We start from the raw sequence: 16,419 nt of genomic DNA on the forward strand, positions 1-16,419 counted from the left end.
GTGGCCCGGTTTCATCTATCCCAACATGATTCCACTCCCCCCACCCCCCACCCCCGTTGACAGCTCTGATATTTGGATGGGCCGTCTACCACTTACAGCTTTGGTTTAATCAGCAGTCTCATGGTTGAGGGGGATCTTAATGGGATGAAATATGGAAGAGGCTATTCTTGTTATTATTAACCGTTTTTTGGTGAGCTTCTGGGTCTTTCCGATTGTATCTGTCTTCTCTGGATGGTGTGAGGCCCCTGAGAAGTGCTCTGGGGCATGGGGTGTGGCCATGATCTTCACCTGGGTCTTTCTGAGGTGGTGCTGGATTAGGGACCGTGCATCCTGTGGGGCACACTGTGGTTCCTGGGCATCCAGACCCAGCCTCCAGCAGATACTGCCCCTCCCAGGAGACAGCAGGGTTCTCGGAGCCTGGAATTCTCTCCAAGGATGAGGTGCCCATTTTACTGTATTCATCATAATTCCAAGTCCCAGGACCTGACAGCCACTTGGAGGGGGTGAGGGGGCTCTTGGTAGGATTTAGTCTGGATGGGATAGGCAGAGGACTTTGAGAATGAGGGAGGGAGATAGGGGAAGGTGTGCCCTCCCTTGGGCAGCAGGGCAGAAATGCTGAGAGGAGGTAGGCAGATTAGCGTCTGATCTCTGGAGGGCAGGTGTGGAGCCGACAGATCCTTTCCCGGAAGTGGATTCTGGTTCAGTCTCTTGGGTGGGACACTTGTTTGTGTCACTGATCCCCTCCCATGCGGCTAGTGCTGGGGGCTTGTGTGGATGGCTGTTGATTTGCTATAGAAAGGGCTTGTGTGTTGCATGTCCTGGACCCATGTAGTTGGGTGTACACCTGTCTTCAAGATTTGCTTTGGGGGGGTGCGGTGTGATAGCCATGGCCTGTGAGAGCAGCCCTGGAGCTGGAATCTCAAGGCTTCACTGCCAGTAACCAGCCCGCGAGCCTCAGATACTGGAAGGAGTTGTCTGACTATGCTGGGCCTCAGTTTCCAATCTGTAAAATGGGATAAGACGGTAGGGGAACATCCCATACTCCCGTCTGACCCAGAACAGGGGCAAAATAAAATTGTGAGGACCGGTCAAGGGAGCGTGAAGAATGAAGCAAACAAATGTTTACAGAGCAGCAGGTGGCAAGGTGTAAGGACCCGAGCCAGGTGCAGGGGAAGGAATGGCTCCCAAGGTCTGGAAGGGATGTTGGGAGGGAGGGTCTTGGGGAGAAAGAGAGAGGAGAGAGGCTGCAACAGGGCCCCCCACAGTCAAGGGTGGCCGTGTGAGCTCGTCTGTTCAGCAACGTCTCCGAGAAGGTGAAGTGTGTATGCCCCGCCTGAGGTGATGTCCTCCAAGCATGGAAGGCGGGCGTCCCCTGGCGTACAGGAGGGAGGCTGGCGGTGCAGCATTGCCCGGTTGCCATAGAGACGAGCAGAAGGAGGTGGGTGGCTGGAGAAGGAGGCGGGTCGGGAGGAGGGAGGGGAGGAGGCAGCGGTGGGGGGCGGGGAGCTGGCTTCTGCTGTTCAGGCGCTGCTGCCTTCCCGAGCCAGCGGTGGAGGGGACACGAGAGCACTGAGCCCCCAGCCCAGGCACCAGGCCCCCTCCTTGCCCGCCACCACGGATGAGGAGGAGGAGGACAGCCAGCACCTCTGGCCCTGGCCTGGCCCAGCGGGGGCAGTGAGCTCCTACCTGCCCCCAGCTTGATGCCCAGACAGGCCCAGGTATGTAGGCATCCCAATGGGAACAGCTGGAAGGGGCGGCATGGAGAGTGGGGGCCCCCCATCTTCCTCCCAGGAGCACCCAGTAGGAAGTGTACAGTCTGGAGGGGATGGGGTCAGGGGACCTGGGTGGGGAGCAGCCTGCATCCTGGGAGGCCCTGTCCAGAACCTGCATCCTCAACAGGAGGACCGGCCTTGCTGTCGCCTTCCCCCTCTGCACTTCTGTCCCTCTCTCTCCACCACGGCCACAGGTCCTGACTGTAGAGATGCTCCCCTCTCCAGGGAAGGGGCCCGAGGGGGGCTGGAGCTTCCGGGAACCCATGGTATCACCCTTCTCCAGGCTGAGGCTTGGGGGAGAAGTGAGGATGCCCCCTGCCCCCGCTCAGGGCACTGCTCAGGAGAGCTGCAGACTCACATCACCCCCCACCCCCGCCACACCCGCTGCCTCCAGTGCTGGCTCCAGATGGTCTCAGGCATTGGGCTTAGACCCCCTGGTCAGGCAAGAAACATCTTTCACCTCCCCCAAGCTCAGGCTCTTTTCCATCTTCATTCTCTCCACCATCCTAGAGCCCCAGATGGCCCAAGGGACCCCTGTCCCATCCCCAGCAAGTTCAGGGTCTCCATGTTGGAGGATCGTGTGGGGGTGCCTTGTCACCCTCCCTCCCCTGTCGCTGTCCCTCTGCTGCATTGCTCCTGGGGACAGACCGGGCTGCTGCTGGGGAGCTCAGGCACTGCGGAGAAGCCTCTGCCCGCTGCTCAAGAGGGGGCGGGGCTGGGGCCTGGGGAGGCCGGGGCCCTTCACTGCTTCGCTCTGGGAAGCAAAAGGACAGAAGAGGGAGTGGGGTCATGTGGTGGGTGAGTTGCTCCGGGTCCAGGTCTGCCCTGGGGCAGAGCAGAAGGTCCTCCTGGTCTGGCGTGTGTTAGGGAGAGATCCTAGGCTGAGAAGGGCAGGGGATTGGCACCCGGGCAGCCAAAGGTCTGCCTCCTTCTCTCACTGTGCTTCTCTATCCGGTATATCCCACGAGCCTGTCTGGGTCCTTTGCTGGGCCCGGGCACCACATTATGGGGCTCCCTGTTTCTGTGGGCACGTGGGGGTCAGAGTACCTGGCATGAGGGCCAGGGAGGGATCTTTGGGCCTGCAGTAGAGTGGGAGAAGCCTCATCAAGAAACTCGTTCATTTCTGCAAGCATTAGTTGCACCTGCTGAACGCTATGCACAGGGGTGGGGGGCTCCCGCTTTGTGGTTCAGGGCCTATGGGTGAGAAAGCCAGACAAGGTGGGGGATGTCGATCTGCCCAGGGGCCGGCGACCAAGTAACCCGTATCCACTGTCACTGTCAGCCCCCTCCCTGCTCCTCTGGACCCCACCACCCTTTTTGCTCATCTCTCCCCTTTGTAGGGAGCTAGAGAACCCCCCCCCCTCCCCACCAGAGGCTGGCACGGACATCTGGCCTGCTTCACCTTCTACAGCCAGGCCTGCCTCCATCCCAGCCAGAACAGGGGGCTAGTGAGGCCCAGAGCGGAGCGGGAGATTCACTTGGCAAGAGCTGGAGGGGGCTGTCCCTTCCCCAGGCCCTCCAGGCCTAGCCGCCAGCTTCACCTGCCTTCTCTAGGCCACTTTCCCCCTCTTCATTGTTTTCCACCCCACCATGTCCCTAGGGCTTGTGCTTGCTCTGTGTCTTTCTCTTGTCCCAGATCCTGGGGCAGAGAGCCCACCAGGATGGCCTCCTGAGGCACATTCCCCAACTCCACCCGTTGCACCTAGTGGGGCCACAGTGGAAACCAGTTTGAGACCCAGGTGTCCTGCCTCAGTCTTCCCCGTGTCAGAAAGGGGTTGAAAGGAGGCCCCAGGGCCACTCAGAGGCCTGGGATTTAGCCAGAGGCTGGGGCCCTGGGACGGGCTAGAGGAACAGTTTGGGCCCCTGGCTGGCCCCTCCTCACAGGCCCACTGTGCTCATCCAGCTGCTCTTTATGGGCATCTCAGGGCCACAAAACCGAGGTCCTGCTCTGCTCCCCCTCTCAGGACCCAGCACTCCACCTGCTGGCTGCTTGGACCCAAACCCCAGAGCCATCCGTGTCTCCCTCCTGGCTAGCGCTCTCACCCAGGCCATTAGCAAATCCCGTTGGCTCCAGTGTCGGTCTTTCCAGACTCCAGCCGCTTCTCGCTTCTCATTCCAGCGCCTTCGGGGAACCCTGCCTTCTCTCACCCAGACAACCGCAGCCACCTGCCTGCTGGGCTCCTGCCCTGCTCTCCCCTGCTCTCCCCCTAGCAGCCAGGGGTCCTTTAAAACCCGAGCCCAGTCACATCCTGCCTCTTCTCAAACCCCGCAGGGGCTCCCAGCTCCCTCTGCTGAGGGGCAGGGGGAGTCAGAGTTCTTGGTCTGACCCACAAGGCCCCGTGGAATTGGCCTCCTGCCTCAGCCTCCCCTCCCCAACCTTCCTATCCTCATCCCTTCCCTCTCCCCCTCACTCACTCTGCTCCAGCCACGCAGCCCCCTTACTCCTCAACCACAGCAGCCAGCTTCCGCCTCAGGGCCCCTGCGACGGCTGTTCCCTCTGCCTGGATGCTCTTCCCGCAGATACCTGCATGGCTCCCGCCCTCACCTCCTTCAGGTCTTCAGGCAGATGCCACTTCTGACAGTGGCTTTCTCTGACTGCCCCGGCTGAAAGAGCATGACTGCTAGCGACCACGGTCGCTTGTCCCCTTCCCTGCCTTGCTCTCCACTGCACTCCTCACCATCTGACACACCTGACCATTTCCTTATTCATCTGGTTTCTTGTCTGTCCAGCCCTTCCAGAATATCAGCTCCCTGAGGCTGTGGTGGGGGTTGGGGGGCGGTTTTCTGTCGTGCATGCACTGCTGGGGTCACCGAATACAGCTGGGGCTGGCCTCCCCCTACCTGGCCAGGAAGGGGAAGAAGGGGAGTGGCTCGCATTCCACCCCGGTGCCACAAAGACACGGGCCACCTTCCTCCGGGTCAGAATTCATCCCAGAGTTCAATGACACTGGGAAAGCAAGCTGTGCAGCCCTCAGGGGGCCCCCCTCAGAGCAGGCAGACTTGGGCCCTGCCCTCCAGGAGGCCGTGGGCTCAGGACAGGACCGACTCTTCCAGACGAGCTGTGTGTGGGATGACTGATCTCAAGGAGAGCGATGCACCCAGGACAGAGAGGCCAGGGGCCTGGGTATTGCCAGCTCCCACTCCTGCGCTCTCATCTGTGGTATTACATTTGGGCTCCCCAAGAGGCGGACCTGGAGACAAGGATATGATTGGAGAGATGGAATGGCTTTACCCATTGGCTTTAACCATTTTCCAGTAAGGATGAGCCAACCTGGTACCCCCCACCCTGAGCCTCTCTGGGGCCCTCCAGCGTCAGTGGAGACCCAGGCTCTGCCCTGACCCCAAGTTATCCCATTTGTGTTTCCATCGTCTTCCTTCCTCCCTACGTGGGGCGTCATCTCTGAAGGGAGGGCCCTTGGGGACTGCCACATGGACCTTACCTTAGAAGAGATTTTACAGCCAAAGAGAAGGTGAAAGGAAGGCAGGCCTGGGGTCTTTTTTTCACAGGATACCTGGAGACCTGGGGGTCCCAGAGGAGGCCCAACAGTCTCGGAAGGGAATCTCAGCTCAGGTGGCAAGGACAGAACACCATAGACTGGGTGGCATGAACACTGGCTATTTATTCCCAGAGTTCCAGAGGGTGGAAGTCCAAGGTCAAGGTGCTGGCCTGTTGGGTTCCTGGTGAGGCCTTTCTTCCCGGCTTGCGGACGGCTGCCTTCTCGCTGGGTCCTCACATGGACTTCCCTCAGTATGTGCACAGAGGGAGACAGGGAGAATCTCTCCCTTCCTCTTCTTGTAAGGACACCTGTCCTGTGAGATTGGGACCCTGCCCTTCTGACGTCATTTACCTTGAATCACCTCCTAAAAGCCCTGTCTCCAAATATAGTCCCACTGGGGCAGGGGTAAGAGATTAACATATGAATCTGGAGGGGACACAAGTCAATCTTTAGCAAAGGTCTCTGGGGCCATTGGCCCAAAGAGAGGAAAAGGGGGTGTGAAGTCATCCAGAGAGATAAATGTTTCCTGCTTTAAAAGCTCTGAAGGTAAAAATACCTCTGATACTAAATACTAATACTAATACTACTAATACTGATAATAACACTAATAGTTAACACGGTGCCTCTTAAAACACTAGGCACTCATTTCACAATAACCCCGTGGGCTGGTATTCTCGCCTTCATTTTGCCAATGGGGAAACTGAGGCACAGAGAGTTTAAGCAACTTACAAGGTCACACAGCTGGCCAGGCTGGGATTTGAGCTCCATCCTTCTGTCTGCCCGCCCCCCACCCCGCCCCCGACAAGCAGCACTCTCAACTGCTGTGCTAATGTAGCAGGATTTTCTCTATTTGTTGGGTGGGAACCAGTGAGATGTGGTTCATGGCAGGTGTGACTAAGAACTGCACCAGTGTGTAGAGGGGGAAGTAGGTAAGGACTGTGGTATTCAGGGAGGGCTTCTTGGAGGAGGTAGAACTGAGTTGGCCCTTGAAGGGAAGCAGGGTTATTTTATTTTGGGGAGAGGTGAGTGATAGGACAGCATGCACCCCAGGCAGGGGGGAAGGCTTGAGCAAAGCAGCAGAAACTGGAATGAGGAGGGGGTATGCATCACACAGAGGGGTGGAAGGACAGCGCCTTACAGCTGACCTTGATCCTTCTTCGGGCATCTGCAGCCCTAGCCAAAGCTGGTTAGAATCCTGGAGTGGCCCCAAGTCAGGCGCAGTGAGCCCATCCATCTCAGGGTAACGTAAGAAGCAGGGCTGCTGCTGGGAATGTTTGTGGGACCTGGGCGAGGGTGAGGCAGCTCTGCCTGGGTTTGACACGAGCCATTCCCTTGGGAGAATGTCTTAGGCCAGGAGGGCTGATTCTGCACTGGGTGCCTGGTGGGGGGCAGAGGAAGGTCTCCCCCCCGGGTCTGGATCCGACTCTGTGTCCTGCTGTGTGACATTAGATGAGTAATTTAACCTCTCTGAGTCTCTGAGAAGACAGGGAGGTCACTGCCCATCTCAGTAGGCTGTCGTGAGGAGTGGAGATGAAGGGTACAAAGAGGCTGGCACATAGCAGGTAGTCAGAAATGGCTGTCATAGGTGATGTAAAGGGAGAGTGAGGAGGGGGGTTAATATAACAGCCTGTTCTTGTGTGCTTTGGATCCCTGAGGAGGGAGGGCTCCCCACTGAGGGCAGAATCGTCATGGGGGATCAAGGAGGAGGACATCCTGGAACTGGACCCTGAGAATTGGCCAAGAGGAGAGGAAGGGGAAGTCCAGAGAAGCAGGGGGCCTGAGAACAGAGGACAGGTAGGATCTGGGTGAACTTCTGTCTTTTGGTTGTATCACCATCATTATCAACATTTTTTGAATTTTGTGCAGCTGACTTTGTTTTTGGCTCTGAGGGACAATATTCAGTATTTCTACTATTTAATGAATGAGTGTTCCAGAAGGTGCTTGGCATTCAGTCATTCACCAAAAATGTACCATGCATTTAACTATATGCCAGGCCCTGCTCTGGATGCTGAAAATACAGCAGAGAACCAGACAGACAAAAACTACTGACCTTAGCAAGTTGACATTACAGTGAGAGAGGAAGAAACAAACATGATGAATTCTTGAGGGTTGGGAGCCTGGCATATGGTAATACGTGCTGTGAAGAATTATAAAGCAAGGAAGGGGAGACTGGAGAGTGCTGGGGGTAGGAAAAGAGTGCCAAGTGAAGCGCGGGGAGGTTAGGACATTCGAGCAGACATAGAAATTCAGGGCAGGGAGGCACTTCTATCAAGTGAAGAGGCCCTGGGGTTAGAGCAGCAAGGAGGTCAGTGGAGCTGGAGGAGATACAGGGGCCCCTGGGAAGGGATTAGACTTTTTCTTGGAGGAAATGAGGAGTCACGAGAGGATTCCAAGTAGAGTAGTGGTGGGATCCGACTTAGGTATTACCTGTGTCCCTCTGGTTGTTGCGGCAAGGGACAGACTGGAGTTGGGGCAGGGCTGAGGGACACAAGGTTGGAGGCAGGAAAGTCTCTGAGGAGAGTGATGGGGCTGGGACCAGGTGGTTGAGAGCAGGGCCCAGGATCTGCTGATGGGTTGGATGGTGGTGTGGTGGGGGGGACGTGCTCCTGTGATCGATAGTGACTCGTGCATGCTGCAGGAATCCACATGCCGCCTTTGTCCACAGCTGGCCCGCCCTTTCTGGGCACCTGCTCTTAATTCCTCTGTCCCTTCTTCAAGCCAGGGGCGGAGAGAACAGACCCCAGGCCCCTGCCTTCCAGGGGCATTTTAGAGGCAGCCGGCAGGAAGCCTGGGGCCTGGAGGAGGGACGCTTTTCACTCTGGGGCTCCTTTCTCCAAAAGGTCAAGGCCAATGTGCAAACTTCACACTTCCATAAATGGTCTGTATTTTTCAATAATCGCCTTTTACCATTTGAGTGTCACATGAGACTGAAATATTGTTTTTCCATCCAATGAGTTGGAAAACCGAGACCCCATGACAGGTCTTGACTGAGATCCCATCAGGAAGTGGTGGGGCTGGAGCAGAGCCCATGCCCCCCTCTACCAGAACAGCACCCCGTGCCCTGCCCGCCCGCTGTGGGACAGCCACCCCCACTACAGTAGCGGTGACAAATCAATAACGAGAGCTGGCAAGCTCTTTCAGTCACGTCCCAGCCTCTGGGCCTTCTCTGCGATAACGTGGGGGTGAAGTGGCACCTGCCGTGTAGGGGTCCTGGCAGGATTTGATGAGTTAAGACACTTGGACAGTCCTTTGGCACCAAGTCTGTGCTCCATAAATGCCAGTTGTTATTCTCAACGATAAGGGCTCGCAGGGTCGCAACTGCTTTATAAGCACCGGGGAGAAAAGTCTGAACGGTGCCGTGCCCATTTGATGGGTTCTGCTCAGAGCGTGTCAGGCTCGTTCTTGGGCATGGCAGATTCTGGCCGTACCGGCTTCCTGACTCTGAGAGAAGCTGCGTTTTCAGTGAGGGCGGCTCCTGACCACCATTCAGGAGGGACCAGAGTGAAGCCTCCCCCTGGCGCCCAGGGTAGGGGGGTGAGGCCGTTTTGCAGAAGGCAGGCACAGGGCTGGAGGTGAGTCTGGCAGGTGGTGCTGGGGGTCCACACGCCCCCTCCCGCATCCTCTCCCTGAGGCTCCCTGCCTGTCTTCCTGAGCCTGCCTCTGTGCGGGTCCAGCCTGGACCCTCACCGTTTCCTCCGGTCCTTGCATTAGCATCCTCATTTCACAGCGAGGCCTGTCACAGTCATGTGAATTGCCTAAGGTCATGCGGCAGTTTGGTGACCGAGCAGGGACCCCCAAGGCGAGAGCGACATGTGCTACCCCAGCTGGGACCCCAGAGACCCGTGACTTGCCCGCACTGAGGAAGGGGCCCCAGCAAGTCCCATCCAGGTCTGGACAGAGTGGAGATTGTTCTCTGCCCTGGTGCATTCCCAGATTGTCTGACACCCCAGGGCTTAGCTGCACGGTCCCTTTTGTGTCAGTGTACTCTTGGTCCGAGCTCCCAACCCCCTCAATGCAGGCCAGGGGGTTATAAAAACTGCAGTTTATGTACACAAAGCAAAATTTAAAAGGCATAAAAGACCAACAGTGACAAATCTCCTTCCCATCACATCCCCCAGCCACCCAGTTCCCCGAAGGCAGCCTCCGCTACCGGCTTTCCAGAGTGTTCATGTTTGTATATTGCCCCCCCACCGTACAAATGGAAGCATCCGAAGTCTTCCTGTTCTGCACCCTGCTCCTTTTGTCTCAGCGTCATGGCTTGGGGAGGGCTCCAGTCAGGACCAGAGCGTTCTGTTGCCCAGCTGCACCAGAATTTACTTAAACAGTCCCCTGGATGGGCAGCCGGGATCTTTCCAGCCTTTGGCTTTTACAAGCAGTGCTGCAGCAAATGGAATCAGGCAGCGTCAGTTGGCCCCACTGGCTGGAAGGTGAATTCCCAGGAGAGGCACTGCAGGGTGAGGGAAGTGAGCCTCTTTAGTGGGGAGAGAAGACACACCCCCGCCCCTCCCATCAAGGCTTGTCAAGTCACTTCCCCGCTGCCTGGGGTGGGTTTGACCCCCACTCTCATGAGGGTCTGTCCCTCCACCCCCTCCTGCCCCTACCGCCAGCCCGCAGACAGCTTGCGTTATTTGGATCCAAAGAGCACAGTTCATTATGATTTAAGGGTTCTGTGCAGGAGTTTGTGGGAAAGTTTGTCTGAGGTTTTGCAAAGTGGAAAGGGATATATTTAGGGCCCGGGAGGAGCAAGGAGAAGGCCGAAATGGGTTATTACTGCGAAAATGGTACTAGCCCCTGGACAGATGGGGGACCGAGACCAGAGAAGGGAGGGATATCCTTGACCGAGGATCCTCATGATCTGCTCCCTGAGCCTGAAGATGAGCCACCGGAAGGGCTGAGCATCCCCCGGGCCCCCAGGTTGGGCTGAAGTTTGCTGAGGCCAGCCCTCCCCCAGCCCTCATGGGATAGGATGTGTCATCCCTGGCAGTGCAGAGACAGGGAGGCAGCCCCTGTTGTCCTCTGCTGGCAGGTACTCATGGGGTCATTCCCAGCCTGACCTCACTGCCCCTTTGACGACCAGGTCCCTGCCTCTCTGGGTCCTGTCTCCTGACTACTGAGCCATTCTTGCTGGGGTGGGGGGAGGGGTTGGCAGCAAGGCCTGGGCGGGGGATGGGAGAAGGGCAGCGTCCCCAGCCCTGGGGCAGCCCATGGCCTAGATTGGACCGCTGTGATGCCTGCCGACAGATCCAGGCCACGCAGAGCCGCTCCAGTGCTCACACAGATCACAGTGGTCTGACCCATAGGCCAGGAAGCCACATGTTTGGGACTCTTTAAGGAGACACGTAAGTGGCTAACAGAGGCTTTGAAGGCTGGGCGCCAGGGCAGCCAAAAGGACTTGTAGGGGCCTGGGCCGGCCAGAGATGGGAGGCGGGCCCTGCAGCCGGCTTCCCAGGGAATGTGGGTCCAGGCTTCAGGTGGGGCGTCTGGGAAGGTTCTAGGGGCTGAGGTTGGGGACTCTGTTGGGTGGGAGAGCTGAGGAGGGTATTTTGGGTCCAGTGCAAGGGTTCAGCCAGATCAGGGTGAGAGGCAGTGGGAAGAAGGGCAGATTGACAAGGCAGCTGGGGTTCGCTGAGCCTCAGTGGGGCTCTGTGGGGTGCCAGGCCCTGGGGAGGGAGTGCAGGACGTGCATAATGATTAGGCTGCTTGCTGGCTTTGAGGAGCAGCGTGTGTCTGTGAGACAGACTGCAAGCTCGTATGTAGCAAATACGTGATCGCATGCCTTTAATTTAGCTGAGTCCCGGAGCCCAAGACAGTTGTGGCTGGGGCGGCTGTCATGCTGGAGCTGGGGAATGGATCAGGGGGAGAAGGGAGGGAGAAGATGTGGGGTGAAAGGCTCATGGAGGAGGGATGGGGGATGCGCACAAGGGGTGCTAAGAGCTTACTCTTGGGATTACCCTGGTGGGAAGTCCCCAACCCAGTGCAAGGCTTAGGCCTGTGGAGCCCTCATCCCCACAGCACATGGGGGCCGCAGGCCTGGAATGGGGCACGTGGGGGCCCTTTCCCCCTCTCCAGGGATCTCTCTTCTACCCTCCCAGTGCATGAGCAGCCCCGCCTGCTGACCACCAGCGCACACCTGCCTGTCCCTACCCCCCCACGGCTACACCATGTCTGGCTCCTACGACGAGGCCTCACTAGCTCCAGAGGAGACCACTGACAGCTTCTGGGAGGTGAGACAGCTCCTGTGGCGGTCCAGGCTCCCTTCACCTCCCCTCACAACCTCAGGCCTTGCTCCCTAGCCCCTCGGGTCCCTCCAAAGGCCTTGGTGTTCCATGAGATGGGGGAAGATGACTGCTCCACTGCTGCCCCTGGAGAGATCCTGCAGAGTTTCTAGATGTGGGTGAGGCTCCTCCTCTCCGTCTGCTCTCAGACCCCTGCACCTCAGACCTTGGCTTTACCCTTTCACAGGGGCTCCCCGCCCCCGCCCCTGTGGTGTGCATTCCAGAAGCCCCACAGCAACAAAGAGGTGGCGACAAGCCTAGAAGCCAGCATTTCAGGAGCCTCCCAAACTCTTTGAGACCAAGAAATAAAATTTTTTTCGATTGGCTTCCAAAACCCAAAGCGAAAACTGCCAAACCTATATTAATAAGTGTTTAATGAGTTGTCTACAAAACATAATATTATGTCAAGAAGCTGCAGCTCAGCTCGACACTTACATGACTCTATAAATATGATACATTTAACTCACAAGAACAAAATGAATAATTCATTCTAGTCTGGGTCCAAATTATAAAAATCTTGCGCTTTGTGGCAGTGAGGAAGTTATGTGTCAAGTGGGGTGAGGGAGTGTATAGACCGTCAGGTGTGATGCAGGGCGCTGGGGCCCCCAAAATTGAGAGTGGGGGGAGCCCCCGGTGCGTTCCCGCAGGGCCGCGCGGCGCGGCGCGGCGGGGAAGGGCTGGGGAAGATGGACGCGGCGGGCGCCCCCTGCAGGACGTGGCGTCCTGGCCGGCTTGGGGTACGGTGGGAGGCGGGGAGCCCGCGGGAGTCGTGCTCGCTCCTTGGCCGCCAGGTGGGGAACTACAAGCGGACGGTGAAGCGCATCGATGACGGCCACCGCCTGTGTAACGACCTGATGAACTGCGTGCAGGAGCGCGCCAAGATCGAGAAGGCGTACGCGCAGCAGCTCACCGACTGGGCCAAGCGCTGGCGCCAGCTCATCGAGAAAGGTGCCCCCATGCCCACCCCGGGCGCATCTCCCCGGCCCTCTCCGGCTGCCCCCAGTCTGGGGCCCAGGAGCGCCCCGCCGCCCGGATGCACCCGCACCCTTCCAGCCAAGGGGCCTTTGAAGGCACCGTCCCCATCCCCGCGCTCTGACCCTCCCACACCCAACCAGGTCTCCCTGTCCCTGTTCAACTCGACTTTGTACAATTTTAGGTTGGATTAAAAAGACGAAACAAACCCAGACAAACCTTTTATTTCCATATAATTTTAATTTAGAGAAAAGTTGCAAGAATCCTGGCGACAACTACACAATCTTCAACCAGATTCACCAGGGAACCTGTTTTCCCAGTCCCTCTTTCTTCGATGCCAGTGTTTTTCTGAACCATTTAAGTGGGAGACCTGCCACTTTACCCTAAATCCTTCGCGTAGCTCCCAAGAATAAGAACATTTGTTTACATAACCATAGTTCAGCGATCAAACTCGGGACATTTAATATGGCCCATATGCAAACTTTATTATAGCAATTGTGCTGGTCCAGAAGGCAATCCAGAATCCAGACCATTTAGTGGTCTTGGCTCTCAATTCTTTGATCTGGAACACTTCAGGTTGGGATTTCCGTGTAATTGTTAAATTTTTTTTTCTTCCACGAGACCCGAACTCCCAGGGCAGGGGCTGAGCCTGGTACTCCCCCACATAGTGCCTGGCACTCCCCCACATAGTGCCTGGCACAGAGCTGATCCCCAATATACAGACCAACAAACGACTGTGGAATGTCTGGTCCCAGTGGCCTCCTGGCATCTGTCACTAGCTGCTTCCTCAGTTTTATGCTCAGTCAACATTCCTGAAGCGCTTACTGTGTGCTTGGTGCTGTACTGGGCTTGTGAGGACTTGCGGGGCCCAGGCTGCCCCCCATGGGGCTCACCAGCTGACAGGAGAGCTAGGGAGTGGTCACAGAGGCGGATGCTGTACGAAGAATTCAGTGAGGGCTGCATGCTGCGGGGTGTGAGAGCAGAGCAGTCAGGGAAGGCTTCCTGGAGGAGGTATGTGGGCCCTGAAGGACAGATAAAACTGTAAAGAGAGCTGGGGAGGGCATTTCTGCGGACATGACAAGTACAGGGAAAGCCTGGGAGAAAGGAAGCATGGGGGAGGCCCCGGGGCAGTGGGTGATGAGGGCCTCATCACCCCATGACCATTTCCTCAGGGCCACAGTATGGCAGCCTGGAGCGAGCCTGGGGGGCCATCATGACAGAGGCGGACAAGGTGAGCGAACTGCACCAGGAAGTGAAGAACAACCTGCTGAACGAGGACCTGGAGAAGGTCAAGAACTGGCAGAAGGACGCCTATCACAAGCAGATCATGGGCGGCTTCAAGGAAACCAAGGAGGCTGAAGACGGCTTCCGCAAGGCCCAGAAACCCTGGGCCAAGAAGATGAAGGAGGTGCCCAGGGGGTGGCCGCTGCCGATGGGGCGAGGGTGGGCAGCTGAGCTCGGCGGACTGGGGGCAGTCTGATCAGAGGGGGCAAGCCGACAGAGGGAGCGGGCAGGACATCCCCCGCTGGGGTTGTGCCTGTGGGGGTGCAGCACTGGCTGAAATAGCCACATGGGGCGGGCACAGCAGGACCTGACGGGAGGGTGCCCGTGGAGGCAGCAGGCAGCGCCACGCAGGGAAACATCCACAGATGGGTGGGCACGGCTCCCAGATACCTGGAGCCGGGTCCTACATCCCTTCTGCCTCTTCTGAGTCTGTGCTCCCCGCCCCCGGCAGGTGGGAGGGCTTGACGAGGGCCCGAGTCTGTTCCCGTGCCTAAGTGGGAGCTCTCCCTCCTGTTCCCTCCGCCCCACAGCTAGAGGCAGCCAAGAAGGCCTACCATCTGGCCTGCAAGGAGGAGAAGCTGGCCATGACGCGGGAGATGAATAGCAAGACGGAGCAGTCGGTCACGCCCGAACAGCAGAAGAAGCTGCAGGACAAAGTGGACAAGTGCAAGCAGGACGTACAGAAGGTGCCCCAGGGCCTGGCGGCTGAGAGCCCCCTCAGAGTGGGTGGCAGCGGGGAGCTGCAGGCCTGGGTCTCACCCTTCCTTTGCTCCGTTGCCCGCAGACCCAGGAGAAGTATGAGAAGGTGCTGGATGACGTGGGCAAGACCACGCCCCAGTACATGGAGAGCATGGAGCAGGTGTTCGAGCAGTGCCAGCAGTTTGAGGAGAAGCGGCTGGTCTTCCTCAAGGAGGTGCTGCTGGACATCAAACGCCACCTCAACCTGGCCGAGAATAGCAGGTGGCTGGGCGTGGGGACGTGGTGGGTGTGGGCATGGATGGCTGAGGGTGGAAGTAGTGTGCAAGGCGCCCTGGGCCTGTGGTATCAGGACAGGAAGGGTAAGAGCAACAGGGGCCGAGAAGGAAAAGGCTCCAAAGATAGTGGCTGCCTGGGTACCAGCCGAGGCAAACTAGGCATGAGAGAAACAGTGAATGTTGCTCTGGAAGGATGGGGTAGTGGCTAAGGCAGGGATAGGGAAGGGCATTACTCCTGGACCAGCCCACCTGATCCCTAGCTGGGGGGCCTACCAGCACCCTGGTCCCCTGAATGGGCTCCCTCTGGCCCTCAGCGAGGACAAGAAGGGGCCACGGTGCATCTCGCCCCCATCTCCCCATCTCCCCCGCACACAGCTATGTCCACGTGTACCGGGAGCTGGAGCAGGCCATCCGGGGGGCGGACGCCCAGGATGACCTCCGGTGGTTCCGCAGCACCAGTGGCCCCGGCATGCCCATGAACTGGCCCCAGTTTGAGGTGAGGAGGTGTGGGGATGGGGAAGGGAAGTTTGGAAAAGTCTGGAAGGGACTTCAGGGGGCAACCCCCTGCCTCACGGCTCCCCTGGTGCCCACTAGGAGTGGAACCCAGACCTTCCTCACACCGCCACCAAGAAAGAGAAGCAGCCCAAGAAGGCAGAGGGGGCGACGCTGACCAACGCCACTGGAGTGGTGGAGACCACATCCCAGGCTGGAGACCGTGGCAGGTGAGTGCCTCCTGCAGAGCTTCCTGGGGCCAGAGGGGCCCACATACCCGGGGAGATGAGTTTTACCTCAGGAGACAAGACATGGTCTAAATCACAGCAACCTCGAGTACCTACTTGGTGCCAGGCACCGTTGTAAACGTTTTCCATATATTAACTCATCGAAGCCTCCCGACACTCTGAGCAGTGTGTAAAGCGTCCCATTTTGCAGATGGAGAAACTGAAACCCGGAGAGATTAAGTGACTTGCCCAAGGGTACAAGGCTAGTAAGTAAGCCTCAGAGCCAGGATGTGATGTCCAAGAGGTCAAGCTGCTTAACCACTAGGTGCCCTTCTCAGATGAGGGGTCAGATGTTCTCAGGGGTCCCTTTCAGCATCCCAACTCAAGGACTGGGTAATAATGCTAACTGTCCTGCCTCACATTTGTCCAGTGAGCTGTCAGTGAGGATCACTGGCTTGGAACCCCCTCTTACAGGACCCATCCCTGCACCAGCCTCGGTGGGATTTGGGGCCAGATGTCTGACTGGCAGGAGGGGGTTAGCGCGAGGGGCAAGGGGAGTGGCAGTTCACGCTGGGTCCTCTCCTTGCGTCTCAGCGTTAGCAGCTACGACAGGGGCCAGCCTTATGCCACCGAGTGGTCAGACGACGAGAGCGGGAACCCGTTCGGGGGCAGTGAGGCCAATGGGGGCTCCAACCCCTTCGAGGACGACGCCAAAGGGGTGCGTGTGCGGGCACTCTATGACTACGACGGCCAGGAGCAGGATGAGCTCAGCTTCAAGGCCGGTATGGTGGGCGGGAAGGGGCAGGGCCTAAGCGCAGGGGATGCCTTGATTTGCCGGGAAAGCGGCTGGGGGCGGGGCCTGGTGCGTGGGCGGGGCCAAACCTGGAGTGGGACGCGGGAATGGGGTGGGGGGCGGGGTCTGAGGC

The 16,419-nt window shown here is 58.0% G+C and overlaps 1 protein-coding gene across 4 annotated transcripts in view; it reads left to right on the forward strand.

Annotated features, from left to right (window-relative positions):
* PACSIN1 (protein kinase C and casein kinase substrate in neurons 1) overlaps positions 1-16,419 on the forward strand; it is a 55,029-nt gene that overhangs the window by 35,444 nt on the left and 3,166 nt on the right. For 2 of the 4 annotated variants that reach the window (XM_047734636.1, XM_047734640.1), the window contains exons 2-9: positions 11,362-11,493; positions 12,336-12,492; positions 13,689-13,924; positions 14,331-14,486; positions 14,585-14,760; positions 15,150-15,270; positions 15,369-15,496; positions 16,088-16,275. In XM_047734636.1, coding sequence (XP_047590592.1) covers positions 11,431-11,493; positions 12,336-12,492; positions 13,689-13,924; positions 14,331-14,486; positions 14,585-14,760; positions 15,150-15,270; positions 15,369-15,496; positions 16,088-16,275 — 1,225 coding nt within the window. In that variant the 5' untranslated portion in view covers positions 11,362-11,430. Of the gene's footprint in view, positions 1-1,495; positions 1,719-8,732; positions 8,842-11,361; positions 11,494-12,335; positions 12,493-13,688; positions 13,925-14,330; positions 14,487-14,584; positions 14,761-15,149; positions 15,271-15,368; positions 15,497-16,087; positions 16,276-16,419 lie in introns of those variants that run through there. The other 2 variants (XM_047734639.1, XM_047734638.1) reach the window with 2 other exon arrangements.

Source organism: Lutra lutra, chromosome 6 (genome assembly GCF_902655055.1).
Source record: "Lutra lutra chromosome 6, mLutLut1.2, whole genome shotgun sequence".
In the NCBI taxonomy this organism is placed as follows: domain Eukaryota; kingdom Metazoa; phylum Chordata; class Mammalia; order Carnivora; family Mustelidae; genus Lutra; species Lutra lutra.